The following is a 14,963-nucleotide window of genomic DNA, read 5'->3' on the forward strand; positions in this document are numbered from 1 at the left end:
AACACAGAAAATCTCTTCTATACAGTAATTTACTAGATGGGGGGAAAATGTTCTTTGAGAATAATTTCATGATACTACATTATTACATAGGCAAAACATATTAATATACTCCACAGTGAGTTGGAAAATACACATACAGAAATAAAGATAAAAGCTGAAATATTTAAATAAATCTTAAAAAAAATAAAACAAAACCAGATGCTAAGAATAAACTATTTTTTAACATTATTCACAAGAACAAAGAATGAAGATTTACTTATGCTTAACGAATATATATAAATGTGAAAAACAAGAACTCGTTATTCCGGTCTTCCGGTGACGTGCTCCACACGTACGACAAAGTGACGTAAGGACGTCAAGCGGAAACTTGCGGCAGCAAATCTTTCTAGAATTCTGTGGCAGATTCTTGCTAGCCCGCACCAGATAGCGTCATCTGAGTTTGGCTTGGTTTGATTCTCCAGTCCGCTGCACTGAGCAGAAACACACATTTCTTCAAAGATCAGTATTTTTGTATTGTATGCGTTTTAATTGAAGACTTGGGCGCGCTTCGTTTGGCCTTGTAACTCAGCCGAGTCATATTCCAAGCTAACGTTGTTTATGTTAGGCTCTTGGTAGCATTATGTCCAGGATAGACTACAGCGTGTGGGACCACATCGAGGTGTCAGACGATGAAGATGACACCCACCCAAACATCGACACACCGAGTCTTTTCAGATGGAGACATCAGGTACAAATTTACTGCTCATGACTTTAAGATCTTTATATTTAGCATGAATGGTGCACATCACACTGTAGCTATTAGCTATATAGTGTTGGCTGGTAAATGTTTCCACCCTGCTCGCTTTGGTGTTCTAAACATACTTGTATTCAATTAAGTAATATTATGTGTTTTTCTCCTTGTCACTGAAGTTCAATGTGTGAGCTTCGGTATGTAGAATACTGCAAGTTCACAAACTAACACTGTTTTCACTAACGCTGTTTTTCCTGGTCCAATATTCAGCATACACACGTGTGATGTGTGTGTGAAATGAAAAATGTTTGCATATTCCTATGTTATGCATTTTTTAATTAGGTAGGAGGAATGGGTGTCATTTTAAGGATTTTAATGTTATGAGTTCAATATTAGAGAATTAATTAATGTATGCGTGTGTGGGGGATATGTAAGTGGCCGCTGTAATATCAATCTGTTTCAGATATATTGGTATTGATGCATAGTTAAAGACTATGGTGGATGTAAAAAGTTTGTGTCTGGGATGGCGACTGATGGTGTAATATCTGTGCTGTACTATTTCTGCAATATTTGTACTTCAGGCACGTGTGGAGCGAATGGATGACTTTAGGAAAAAAGGTGACGACTTAAGCAAGACGCTCCAAGAGTGCCGGCGCAAGGTGGGTGAGGCACAGAAGAAAGTACAAGAGCTGTCCATTTCAGCAAGTGGTGATGCCAAAGCAGAGCTGAGCAAAGCCCAGGCTGAGGAGAAGAAACTGAAAAAAGAGGAACGGGAGTGGGAGAGGAAGCTGGAGGAACACAACCGGGAGGAGAAGAAGATGCCATGGAACGTTGACACACTCAGCAAGGATGGTTTCAGCAAGGTGAGACAGATAAATGGGTGTCATCTTCTGGACCCACGTCCAGAGCCATTTTTTGTGTTTAAGTTCAGAAGAGCAAGAGGCTTCACATTCTACAGCAGTGAATGATGACGCCTTGTTTATTGGTACACTTTAGATGTAGAGTGATAAATCAGCCAGGCTGATATTTTGGCCACTGTTAGTGTGTTGTCTGACTATGTTCACAAAGCAAACAAAGTTTTTTTTTTGCAATGCAGCCTCAGTTTGAACAGTTCGATCAATATATTCGTGCAACTTTTATGTCATGATGCTAGTCATAATTCTGCAGTGTGCTGAGTCACTCAGTGAACACAAACATGGACTTTTGGATGAAATCTGTCTCTATGAAGTTATTCATGTCACAATACCTCCACTCGTGGCTTTTCTTTGAGATAATCTGCTTAATAAATTCACTGGCTTCTACTGCACATGAACACATAATGAAACTGTAAACCGCTGATTTTAGCGTGTCTCTATGTTTACTTCTGTAGGACAGCGTGCTGTATGTGACGTCTCTGTTACTGTTCATAACTGCGACCGGTTCACACTGCAATATGAAATTGGCCACATTGAAATAATAGTTAGTGGGAGCAAACAAAAGAACCAGGATTGTGCGCTAATGGCTGAGACAAACTACTGTGTGAGCAGCGTGCGTGTGTCGCTCGACCTCTTGCTTTTCATTTCAGCCCCCACGTTGACAGGTTAGAGCAGGCACACAGCACGTGTGAGCAGTGCTGCTGTAGCGCCACCTTATCGAGAGATGTTTTTCAGCGTCACACGCATGGTTCTTAGCAAAAATAGACCTGAAATGATCTGTGGTTAGTCATAGTGATATCATGCCAGCATTTTACTGCAGTTTCAGTATGTATATTTGCACAATATATATGCCGTAGACATGAAGAAAAACATCAGGTGGAGGGCAATATTTTTCCATCTCTGTCTCTCTCTGTCTATGCCATTCTCTCTAAAAGACCTCAGAGACATAGTCTGTAATGATGGTTCTCTGCCTCTGTCTGCCCTCCACAGAGCATTGTTAATAAAGTCCCTGATTCTGCTGAGGAGACCGAAGAAGAGAGGGAGAAAAAGCATAAAACCTTTGTGGAGAAAAATGAGAAGCAGATCAAACATTTTGGTAAATATTATTGATATCGACTTGTTTTTTTTTTGTTTTGTTTTTTTTTACTGCATGTAACAGTGGATTGGTATTTGGAAGTAGCGATTGTCCTCCATTGCTGTCTATATTGTAGGAATGTTGCGACGTTGGGATGACAGCCAAAAGTTCCTCTCTGACAACCCTCATCTAGTCTGTGAAGAGACTGCGAACTACCTGGTCATCATGTGCATTGACCTCGAGGTTGAAGAGGTAAACACTAGAAAGCATAATGTGCTTTCAGCAGTTTGTTCTTTGTATTTAGATTCAATTTTATTTAAGTGTCCTCTTTATTTTTGTGTGTTGTTTTTTTTTTAAGTATGTACATCATTCTGAAAATGCTTTCTTTTTGTAGAAACACGCTTTGATGGAGCAAGTGGCTCATCAGACCATCGTCATGCAGTTCATTCTAGAGTTGGCAAAAAGCCTTAAGGTGGACCCCCGTGGTTGCTTTCGGCAATTTTTTGCCAAGATTAAGGTGACTATGTTTGTTTTGATCCTGCAAAATGTTATGATTTGACATTTAGCCATTTTTTTGACTAAAAGGTTCCAGGAGCCTTGGAGGAAACTGAGTGTCAGTGTCAGTCCTGTTTCATTCAGATCAGAAACTTTCAGCATACTGGTTCAATGCTGGAACACAAACTACAGTCTGAAATGCAGTTGGCAATTTTCACACATTAGAAAATAAAAGTCATCTTGTTCTTTGTATTGTTTTATAAATGTAGTCCTTTGCTCCTCTACTTAAAATGTGGGTTAAAGAGCAACTTAACGCCAGGTTGAAAAGAAGTATTTTGCTTCCCTCTCTGTTTCAAAATTTCACCTCCTTTGTTGCACCTGTAATTACACTCAACGGTGATGTTAAGGGGTACTGGAGTTTACCTGCCTCACTTCAGCAAGGTGAGAAGTTGAATCACTGGAGGTCAGCAAAAACAAGATTTCAGGGGTGGTGGTTGAGTTGCTTTTTAACTTTTTGAGTTCTCCAGAGGATTCCTGCTTTGGAAACACTGACACAAATGCAAATATTAATTCACATTCGGTTAAATGCTAATTTGTGTGGCCATGAACTCACCTGATTGTGTGTCCTCTCACAGACAGCAGATCAACAATACCAGGACGCTTTCAATGACGAACTGGAGTCATTTAAGGAGCGGGTTCGGGGCAGGGCAAAGATCCGCATAGAAAAGGCCATGAAGGAATATGAGGAAGAGGAGCGACAAAAGCGCTTAGGACCTGGAGGGCTTGACCCTGTCGAAGTGTATGAGTCCCTGCCAGCTGTAAGTTCTTCTGTTTATGAGATTCCTCAGCACTGCTCCTCTCATCTTGTCTTGTTCGTTTAAAGTCCCTCACAAAAAAATACGTTCTGAATTGCAGGAGATGCAGAAGTGCTTCGATGAGAAAGACATCCAGATGCTACAAGATGTTATTAGCAAAATGGACCCAACGGTAGGTTTCTTCATTTAAGTCTACAGTTTTGTATTTTCCTTTTTCTAATAAATGGCAGACTGTCGTTTTGACCAATAAACTCCAATGGGAATCATATTTCAGTGAAGTAAATATGTGGTGATATGAGTATTTTTGTAATACTAATAAATGCGATTGTTTTACGCTATTTAGGAGGCGAAGGCTCACATGAAGAGGTGCATAGACTCTGGTCTCTGGGTTCCCAACTCCAAGACAGACGAAGGGGATGAAAAAGAGGAAGATGCTACCTATGAAGAAGTGAAACAAGAGCTGGAAGAAACTAAGAAGGAATGACCGGCATTGATCCTATGAGTTGTTGTTTCTGCAAATATACTATGCTCACTGTATTGCAACTCCACAATGTGTATGACTAGTTTGCCAATCAAGGAACAATGAAATAACTGCAATATTTAGCTGAGATCTAAGGAATTAGCTTTCACCTAACTGCACAGCTGTGTTCCATCAGTAACTCCTGCATGGACAAGAAACTGCTGTTTGTGCTTAGGGCTTTTATTTGTTTGGACATCACTAAAGCTGTATTCTTCCATTTATTTGTACACTGTCAGTTTGTGTGGGCGTGTATGTTCATTTTTGCTGTTGTATAGTGGAAAAAACATTCTATACAACATTCTATACATTTGCAGGTTGTCATTTTCCAGATTTAAGATTTTCGTTCTTCACTCGTGCTTGAACAACCAGTGTATTCAGTTGGCTGTTTTCCCCCAAAGTGACATTTTCTACAAACTTCAGTTAACTAAAGGTTGAATTATATCCAAGTACTCAAAACCGGGGTGTCGTGGTTATGTCTGAAAACTCAGTGTGTGGGTGACATGCTCTTCGGATCATGAAGCTAGAGGTCAGGAACGTGACTCATAACAGTATCACAAGTAAATGATAAATTCGCAAGACCTGTGCTGATGTTAACCCACTACTTTTTTTTTTGTTTTAATATGGAGCAAGTGTGTGCAGGGGATTTCTAATGAAGCGTTCAGTGATGCTTCTAGCATCGGTGTTGGTATTGGTGGTTTTGACAAACCTTGACTCACTCCCAATGTAGAGGTCTTGTGCTGAGAATAAGACACTTCCATAGCAAGCGTGTAGTCAGCCATGTTAAGACCCCGAAGGTAAGCTCTGTAACGATCAGCGTGTATATATATATTATCTTAAAAATATGATTAATGACTGAATTACAAGTAAAGGTCTTACTGTCAAAATTATACTTAAAATGCGTAAATGTAAAAGTACTAATTCTGCAGAATAGTTAAAAATCAGTGGTTTATAACAATTACATTAATTTATCATACATGTTGCTGTAGCTGTGAAATAAATGGAGTTAGGTGAGTAAAATGCATTATTTAAGTATAAAACACATCAATAGCGATTATGACTGTTCACTGCTGGATATGAGTAACAATAGAGGAAACATCCGGCAGAAGCCAACAAATTTTATGCCTTGGGTTGTTGCATATCTAGTCATACTGTAAACACAAGCAAAACAAAAGTAGAATTTACTGGTACAGCTGCTGAAAATCCCAACTGTTAACGTGTTTTTCACCCGGACGTTTATTGTGAAAAGTCAGGCCGTGTGTACGCGCGTGTACGCGGCTCGAGGGAGTGACCATGTTGGTTTCGGGAAGCAGCCGTCTGTCGTAGTTCGTGAAAATCTGAACGCATAGGCTAAAGGGGGAACTACGGTCGACTGTCGGTTCGTTTGGTTCGTCCGGTTTTTCTGTAACACCAACAGACCAAAACAGCTCGCCGTCAAATGGTAAGAAACTCAACAGTCGTACGCGTTGTTTAGTTTATTTACGTGTCTTTAATAATAATTTATGTATTTCCTTGTTATGGCACCGATGTGTTGTGAAATACCTGCCCACCGGTGAAGCAGCCTCTGTGTCTTATGTATAGTTGACGTCAAATGAATTTAATTAAATTAATCCCCGCGACCCTGACGGATAAGCGGTATAGAAAATGGATGGATGGATAATTAAATTAATCATAGACTTGTCATTATGTTATACAGCGCTGTTGGCGTACCGTGTCATGTAAACATTAAGTTAGACGTGGTGTAACTTACTCCCGGAAGGCCTTATGATATCCGTCCGCTTACTTACGTCTTTTTATAATTATTTCTGAATAATCTTTTTTTTTGTGTGTGTGTCATTTGGTAATCGATCAACTTAGCTTGTCTTAACTGATCGTCGTGTAAAATGATAAATACCGAATTTGTTATTTTAGAAAAGCGAGAAGCAAGGTGCCGCTTCACAATCGGCCTTAGGTTGTTTAAATATTCATGTGTGTGTGTGTTTGTTTGTTTGTTTGTTTCAGACATTTCCCCATCATGTCTAGAAGTGGGAGGTCCACGCATTCAAGCCCAGGGGAATTTTCGGGCCTGTGTGAGCCTCTTCGGGGTCCGGGCATCCAAGTTTACCTCCTCTGGACGAAGGAGGGGGAGAGATATTTGTCCCACGAAAGTGGAGAAATCACAGCAGAGGAGCTGTGCATCTCTGCCGCAGAGACAGTAGGTGAGAGTGACCGCCTTGACCGAAGACACTCACACAGACCGAGACGGGAAGCGTTGTCTGTTGTCTTGCTTGTTATGCTGCTGCTGGCACCTGTGTGTAATCTCACTGTTTGTTCCCCAAGGGATCACTCCTCTGTGCCATGTGCTGTTCGCTCTGTACAATCCACTGTCACACTGCTGGTACAGTCCAAACCACATCTTCAATCCGGAGGATGACTCTGGCCTGGTGCTTCACTATTGTATGAGGTCGGATTATGTTTTCTTGTTTGTTTTAACAGTACTGAAGGCTGATGAAAAACGCTGAGCATGTTCACACTGACTGTCTGGTGTCCTTGTGTGTAGGTATTACTTTCGGAATTGGCACGGACTAAGTGGTAAGGAGCCAACTGTATCGCGTTATGCACACAGATCAGAACAGGGAGGGTCTCCTCTACTTGAAATCACATCGTTGGAGTACTTATTCGCTCAGGTGTGTGCTTAACAGTATCTTAACTCACTTTTTTCTTGGTGTGCTCACATTGGTGAACCCCCCCCCTGACCTGTTTGGCTCTTGTGTCTCCAAAAGGCTAAATATCAGTTTGTGAATGAAGAAGTGCAAATGGAAGACATTGAGTCAGAGGAGGAGTTAAGTCGCTTCAAAAATGAAAGCTTGGGAATGGCTGTACTTCACCTCTCGCACCAGGCATTGCAAACAGGCTGTAAATTACAAGAGGCTGCCAAAAAATTCAGGTAATTACTTTGGAAGGAGTGAGTATGATGCAGCTGAGGCACGTGCTGTTTTAGCTATTACCGTTTAATTGTCTGTTTAGCTAAAATTGTGAAAACGTAACAGTGACTAATTGCACTTAAATCTATTAATTTGTGAACAAAGATGTTCAGTTGGTCTGTATTAATTAGAATATGTTCTGATGAGAGAAATATATTAGTCTTGTTGTAATTAGGTTGCCAGGGGTAATGTTATTTCTGCCCCATTTTTTCTCCTCCGGATCATCAAAGCTTCTTCCAAACTAATTAAATCACTGAATTCAGGTAACATTAAAATCTCTTATTTTTTTTCCCAGCTTTTTGCAATGCATTCCAAGGTCTTTTGCCAGACAAATTTCTAAAGACAACTTCCTGACAAAGCTCAGGATCCAGCACGTGTTTAAAGAGTTTGTGCGGACGTTCCAGCAGCACACAGTGGATAAAGGCCGGCTGGGCACCCACGAGATCATGTATAAGTACATCTCTACTCTTGAACACTTGGCACCACGTTTTGGCATAGAGACCTTCCCTGTATCCTATTTCGAACTGAGAGAGGATGGGGATGGAAGTAGCTCTTACACCGGCGCCACTCACGCGCATGGCGTCTCAAAGGACGGCTACAGAGCTCCCGACACACACGAAATTATGGTCTCTGGCACCAAGGGGATTCAGTGGAGGAAATTATCCAGTCAGAAGGTTTGTCAAAACTCACCTGTGGCATGTTGTTCTACCAGTATGGACTTTTTCCTCATTGGTTCTCTTCACCCAGGCACAGGCCAACTCTTACTTCAGGAGTGACTCACTGAACTACATAAAGAGAGCAAAACAGCAGCCCAGCCAACCAGTTGTGAACACTTCCAATAAATGGACCCCTTTCTGTGATTTCCCTGAAATAACTCACATAGCCATCGCCGGAGCTAATGTGTGCATTAGCACTCAGGACAATCAGTGCATGGTGAGAGTACTTGTTTACCCTTTTATGTAAAAGCTTCAAATGCAGGGCATTAATTGGATAAGTAAATGTGCTTGTGTTACATTAGTCCGATTGATTTACTGTATATTACCCATTCTATTGATCAGATAGCTCAGTCTTTAAAGTGCTTTCACAGGCTATAGAGTATATATGTATGCCTAGCCTCTCATATATTCTCTGGTTCTATATGTTTTTGACTGTAAGAGCTTTAGGTTTTGATACGCTTTAGGCATTTTATTATGTTTTGAATTTGTATGTGTCTGTAGGTGGAAGCTCTGATTGTAAGCTAGTGGTGTTTCTTTATGTGTATGTAGGAGGTTCAGATGAACTCCAGCCAGGAGGCCCATTCCTTCATCTCCCTGCTAGATGGATACTACCGGCTGACTGCAGACGCCCACCACTATCTTTGTCATGAAGTGGCTCCCCCAAGGGTAGTGCTGAGTGAAGCAAATGGACTGCATGGACCTATGCAGTGAGTTTTCTCCTCTTACACATGCACATACAGACACAAACACGCCATGGAGAAACACAGTGCATTATGTTACAACTCTGGTGTGTTTTCCAGCGATGATTTTGTTCTGCTGAAGCTGAAAAAGGAGGCAGCAGACGAGGGAGCTTTCCTCGTACGTTGGAGTGCTCTCGACTATCGTCGCATCATCCTAGCTGTCCTGAGCAAAAATGAGGTAAGTCAACACCCACACTCTTCTCTGGAAATTATTGCAGTGCGGTCATGGTTTTCAGCTGCTATATTTTTATATGTACATGTGGCTCATAGAATGGATCTGCGCCAAGCCACAAGCAATTTCGGATTCAGCACAAGGATTCGATGTTCTGTCTGGAGGGCTGGGACCAAGAATTCTCCAGTTTGAAAGAGCTCACAGACAGCCTCAAGACTTTTGTACTCAAGTCTGGTTCGGAGAGCTTCACTGTCAAAAAATGCTGCTTGCCAAGACAAGCAGGTTTGTGTTTATTGGACTTTTTAGTCACGGACATGTCGTGCTGCTTTATGCCAAAGTCCTCCAGTGTAATTTGAAATTACACTGAAAATATTTAGGTCTTTACGTAGGCTTGTCTGTGTGTGTCTGTGCGATGCAGAGACATCAAACCTTCTGGTGATGAGGCAAGGTGCCAATCGCCCTGCTCACATGGACTCCTTCTCCCTGAACATGACCCAGCTACGCTTCCACCAGATCAAGGACAAAAATATCAAACAGGTGATGAGGCCAGCTGGCCACCTCTTCGAGATTGTTCCTCCTGACAAGCTTTGTGTCCTCATCTCGGTGACTGACTAGATGTGTCTATGAGCAGGAACAGCATTTGGGCCGTGGGACCAGAACTAACATCTACTCGGGACGTCTGCTGGTGCAAGGTGGAGGAGAAGGTGACGAGAATGACGAGTTCAACAACAACTTGACTGACCGCAAAGGGATCCAAGTGGTTCTGAAGATTCTAGACCAAAGCCACAAAGATGTTGCACTGGTGAGTCTTGATCTCTTTTTTTGCCTTAATGCTAACCAACAATCAAAAGCATAGCAGTGGTAGTTGACTCTTTCAATATTCCTTCCTTTTGTCCTTCTTAGGCATTTTTTGAAACTGCGAGTGTCATGAGTCAGGTATCCCACAGCCACCTGGTGTTTGTGCACGGTGTGTCAGTTAAAGGATCTGAAAGTAAGAGAAATAACTCTGTTCATCTACACACACACACACACACACACACACACACTACTCTACTCTACTGTTCCTCATGTGCAAATTCCCCATCACACATACAGTTATTGTTTATAGTCAAACTTGTGCATCGAGTGCCAGGTGAACCATGAAGCAAATGCAAAGCTGCACCTACCCTGTTTTGTTTTGAATAGGGTGCTACTTGTGTGCGTGACCTCTCAGGCTTGTTTCTCCCTTTATAGACATCATGGTGGAAGAATTTGTGGAGTTTGGGCCTCTGGATGTTTTCCTTCGCAAAGAAAAGGCCTTAGTGACTCCTCAGTGGAAATTCATTGTTGCAAAACAACTTGCCAGTGCACTCAGTTATCTCGTGAGTTCAAACACCACTTTGATTGCTTGCCACATATTATAATTTAGTATACCTGGGAACAGCTACGTGGTCATAGAAGTGCTATGCTAGTGACATAATGCAGTATCTCCACATAGTCTTGCACTTAACAGTCAGCTGCTGTAGGCCAGTAAAATATTTATATTACACACATTATTTATATATTAAACAACAGAATCAGGAAGTGCAGATTTCCAACTAAATAACCTTATTATCAGACCAAACCTTAAGGTAACTGCTGCAAGGGAAGTTTATTGTTGCCCAGTGACTACTACTTGCTTTAATACATGCTTTTAAAACTTAAACTTATTTTTTTTTTAACCATTGTAGGAGACCAAACGGCTGGTTCATGGAAACGTCTGCGCCAAGAACATTCTGGTGGCAAGGCGTGGTCTGGAGCACGGTACAACTCCTTTTGTCAAGCTGAGTGACCCAGGAATTGCTCTGACAGTCCTTTCACGCGAAGGTCAGTACCGTCATCTTACTTCACACATCTTACTGTGTAATTTGATTCTGAGCAGATTTAGGAAACAGGAAACTTAAACCCAACCACTTCCGTTTCCCGTTACTCTGCTGTTTGATCTCACACTGTGTCATTTAAAGTTGTTCAAAACAGTGAAGTCTATGAGCAAAGAAGAACAAAAACCAAAAATATTGTTATTTACCTTTTTTTCGCAGCTGCTAATTATTTTCCTGGTGTAAAACTTTCGTTGTAATTTAACTATGGTCAATTTGTATAAAATTAGAGCGTCAATGTGCAACATTTGTTCAATTTTCTCAAACTTTTTTTTTTTTAAATGAAATTAACTGTGCTCTTATATGGAGTTCAAGCAGAGACCCCAGACAGTAAAAACATCTTAACATGATACATCTTAACTGTCTGTTTTATTCATTTATGTTACTGCTGCTCTGCACTGCAGAGCGTCTTGATCGTATCCCATGGATTGCTCCTGAGTGTGTTGACAGCGGTATGTCCATTGGCAATGCTTCTGACCAGTGGAGCTTTGGCGCCACGCTGCTTGAAATATGTAACAACGGAGAACTTCCCATGAGTGGCAGCACATTGTCTGAGGTAGGACCTTCATTTGTTTTGCAACAGCCACAGCCCTCACCTTCATCTGTTTTGTCCTTTTGATTTCTAATTGTAACACCTGACTCTTTGTCCCCAAACAGAAGGAGCGCTTTTATCAGCAAAAGGGCCATCTTGCTGAACCATCCTCTCAGGAACTGGCCAGCTTCATCAGCATGTGTTTGACCTACGAGCCTGTGGAGAGGCCTTCGTTCCGCACTGTGCTCAGAGAACTCACAGAAATCATGATAAAAAGTGAGTTTTTACTTACTCACCTTAGTTTTTGTCTTTCTTCCAATCTACTTGGTGCCTTTAATAATGTGTTTTTTGTTTTTGCACACAGATCCTGATATATCCCCAAGTGAATCTCTTCCAAACACAGACCCTAGCATGTTCCATAAACGCTACCTGAAAATGATGCGGAAATTAGGAGAGGTGAGTTCTGATACCACATCACCAGTAGGGTTCTTTTTCCTTTATGTTACAGATTAATGCACTGCTCATATTTCTGTCTCCAGGGTCACTTTGGAACGGTGAGTCTCTACTTGTACGACCCGGCCAACGATGGGACAGGAGAGCTTGTGGCAGTGAAGGCTTTGAAACAAGAGAGTGGTAATGTGGAAAGCTGGAAGAAGGAGATTGAGATCCTCAAGTCCCTTTACCACAGCAACATTGTCAAGTACAAGGGCTGTTGTGCTGAACTGGGTGAGTCCTCTTCTGCCATCTGTCTATAATATTTATTATAAATGATTTATTGAAAAATATGTTGACATACACTGTCTGCATGCGCAAAGGAGTGTTTGCTCAGTACTGTTTTTTAGCTTGCAGTGCTCAGTGTATGATTCAGGGAATTGATTTTTGATTGCTGCTGTTCCCCTGTAAATATTGAAAATCTAATGAATAATAAAGTGCAGCACTGTTTCCATTGGATGTCAATATTTTGGGCTTTGAACGCACAGCATACTGAGCTCCACAGCCTTTGTAGCACCAGGATAGGCAACAGGTCATTCCTGCCTTTGAAAAATAATGGAAACGGAAGGATAAAAACACTGTTGCATTGTCCATTGACAGGAGGGCAAATGGTGCAGCTAATAATGGAGTACCTTCCTCTGGGGAGTCTGCGAGAGTACTTTGAGAAACATAAACTGGGTATGCCCCAGTGCCTCATGTTTGCTCAGCAGATCTGTCAGGTGAGTTTGGGCGGTTCTCTAGTTCGTGCTAATCATCTACATTTCCACTTGGATTTTACAATATTCCTGGTACTGTGTGTAAACTGCAGACATGTCTGGTATGTTGTAGGATGCTGTATGTAGTTGTGCGAAAATTTTCATACACTTTAAAGTGCTTTAGATAAATAAACCATCACAGTTATTGAGTATAATGTTTACCATGTAATGGTGCATGTTAGCATCCAAACATTTGCTGGTCAGAAGTTAACACAAAGTACAGCTGAGACTTAATACATCGGGCAAGAAGTGCAACACTAGCAGTCACTGGTGTCCAACATTCTTGACATTCAATATCAAACAGACTTTTGAAGTTTTAAAGTGAAACTTTAACTGCACCATTTTGCCACCTCTCTGTGATTTTGTCCGTCATCTATTTCTTTTGCTCTCTTTTAAAGGGCATGGATTACTTGCACTCAAAGCGATACATCCACCGAGACCTAGCTGCCCGTAATGTCTTAGTGGAGAATGATGGTTTGGTAAAGATTGGAGACTTTGGCCTGACAAAATACATCCCCGAAGACCAGATCTACTATCGTGTCCGTGAGCATGGGGACAGTCCGGTGTTTTGGTGAGCTCATGCAGCACTTAACAGTATTAACAGTATTTAATGTTTGTTCCATGGCTTGAGCCACTGAATTATATTTTTGTACTACATAGGTATGCCATTGAGTGCTTGAAGGAGAGTAAATTTTCCTTTTCCTCTGACGTTTGGTCCTTTGGTGTTACATTGTATGAGATCCTGACCCGTTGTGACCATCGCCAAAACCCCCCAACAGTACGTCAATACTTATAACCACCTCAAATCTGCACATATTTCCATGTCGGAGTCATTTTGAAAATGTCTTTGTTAAATGCATGTTGTTCTCCTTTATGGTTTTTGTAGAAGTTCTGTGAAATGATGGGGCCACCGAAGAGACAGATAACCATGATGGAACTCATAAAATTGTTGGAGAGACATATGCGATTGCCTTGTCCCAGAGACTGCCCACATGAGGTAAGATTACATGGAAAAACTTCATATTTTGTTGACATTATGAGTAGCCTGATATTATAATACTTGTGTTTTTTGCCAACAGGTGAAGATAATAATGGAGCGGTGTTGGGCTGCAGACCCTGACCAACGGCCATCGTTCAGTTCCCTCATCGAAAAGCTTGAGGCTGTTCGCAGAACGTACGACTGGCAGTCTAGTATAAATTTTTCTTTGGCTCAGATTTGCTGATCAGAACTCTTTGGATCTACTTGTCTACATGTCATCACTTTGCCATTATGTCAACCATGTATTACAGGGTATACAATCATGTGTGTCCTGCTGTGCTATGCCTGCAGCCTCCATTTACATATATGACTTTATACTGTATGGTTTATTTTGATCTAAGCATTGATATCCTCTCATATGTTATGTTAAAATGATGATAAACTTTGTGTGTTTTTTTTTTTGTTCTTGGCTGATGAGTTGAACATCTCTAGGAAAGGTGCCATCGGCTTTTGTCCTACAAAGCTTACAGATTTACTTATATCACAGGAAGTGTCAGAATTTCCATGAGCTTGGGAGAGTACTATGTTTCATCTTATGTTAAATTGTGGTAGATTTTTCTTAACTTTGCCTTTCATTTTGTATATACCAGAATAACAAATACAAAATCTAATAAACCATTTTTCACATTCCACTGAACATTGAAACAGACTGGTGCATGTCTTAAGAGTTAGCTTTTTTTTTTTAATGCAGATCTGTGTTACCAAACGGAAACAGTCTACTGCCTCTGCAAAAGCTACACTGAGACTGAAAATGAACACTCAAAATCTCGACGTGTTATCGCGCTCTTCACATCTTGTATCAGGGCAATAATATGGCAACGTGAGCCCTAGGTCAGCTGCTACTACGAAAGTGTGAAATTGTATAAGCAGACTGACAAAAAACATTGCTGCGCTGACATTTGACTGACTTGTACCACCAACCACACTGTCAACATAACAGACCTGCTGCAAGAGTTTTCTTGTATGTTTGAAGAAAAGCACCTAAAGGCCCACAGGCTGATATGAGGAACGTATCACTAGACATGCCCAATAGTAAGGAACAGTCCTGCTCCTGCACTCCCAAACACATTTCAGATCAAATAATCTCGGGGTAAAAACTTCTGCTGCACTGAT

General features: G+C 41.2%; 2 protein-coding genes across 2 annotated transcripts; both read left to right on the top strand.

Moving 5' to 3' along the window:
* The first annotated feature begins 339 nt into the window (after positions 1 to 339).
* LOC124072765 (hsp90 co-chaperone Cdc37) lies at positions 340 to 5,005 on the top strand. The gene is made up of 8 exons (XM_046414422.1): positions 340 to 727; positions 1,312 to 1,593; positions 2,635 to 2,740; positions 2,856 to 2,971; positions 3,114 to 3,236; positions 3,850 to 4,032; positions 4,130 to 4,201; positions 4,373 to 5,005. The coding sequence occupies exons 1-8, from the start codon at positions 620 to 622 to the stop codon at positions 4,511 to 4,513; spliced, it is 1,131 nt and encodes a 376-aa protein (XP_046270378.1). The 5' UTR covers positions 340 to 619; the 3' UTR covers positions 4,514 to 5,005.
* Positions 5,006 to 5,830: 825 nt separating this feature from the next.
* tyk2 (tyrosine kinase 2) lies at positions 5,831 to 14,487 on the top strand. Its single transcript, XM_046414419.1, has 24 exons — positions 5,831 to 5,987; positions 6,548 to 6,744; positions 6,866 to 6,989; positions 7,086 to 7,212; positions 7,309 to 7,472; positions 7,805 to 8,183; positions 8,257 to 8,442; positions 8,775 to 8,932; positions 9,026 to 9,143; positions 9,236 to 9,419; positions 9,556 to 9,674; positions 9,769 to 9,939; positions 10,041 to 10,128; positions 10,371 to 10,498; positions 10,847 to 10,982; positions 11,437 to 11,588; positions 11,690 to 11,840; positions 11,929 to 12,020; positions 12,104 to 12,290; positions 12,657 to 12,775; positions 13,210 to 13,382; positions 13,472 to 13,589; positions 13,698 to 13,808; positions 13,891 to 14,487. The coding sequence occupies exons 2-24, from the start codon at positions 6,561 to 6,563 to the stop codon at positions 14,032 to 14,034; spliced, it is 3,513 nt and encodes a 1,170-aa protein (XP_046270375.1). The 5' UTR covers positions 5,831 to 5,987; positions 6,548 to 6,560; the 3' UTR covers positions 14,035 to 14,487.
* Positions 14,488 to 14,963: the final 476 nt, after the last annotated feature.

This window comes from Scatophagus argus, chromosome 16 (assembly GCF_020382885.2).
Source record: "Scatophagus argus isolate fScaArg1 chromosome 16, fScaArg1.pri, whole genome shotgun sequence".
NCBI classification, from domain to species: domain Eukaryota; kingdom Metazoa; phylum Chordata; class Actinopteri; family Scatophagidae; genus Scatophagus; species Scatophagus argus.

Coding starts and splice junctions, on each gene's coding strand:
- LOC124072765 (XM_046414422.1), top strand. CDS start 620: ATGTCCAGGATAGACTACAGCGTGTGGGACCACATCGAGGTGTCAGAC. Junction 3,237..3,849: donor AATTTTTTGCCAAGATTAAG/GTGACTATGTTT, acceptor GTCCTCTCACAG/ACAGCAGATCAACAATACCA. Junction 4,033..4,129: donor TGTATGAGTCCCTGCCAGCT/GTAAGTTCTTCT, acceptor TCTGAATTGCAG/GAGATGCAGAAGTGCTTCGA.
- tyk2 (XM_046414419.1), top strand. CDS start 6,561: ATGTCTAGAAGTGGGAGGTCCACGCATTCAAGCCCAGGGGAATTTTCG. Junction 6,990..7,085: donor GTGCTTCACTATTGTATGAG/GTCGGATTATGT, acceptor CCTTGTGTGTAG/GTATTACTTTCGGAATTGGC. Junction 13,809..13,890: donor CCAGAGACTGCCCACATGAG/GTAAGATTACAT, acceptor TTTTGCCAACAG/GTGAAGATAATAATGGAGCG.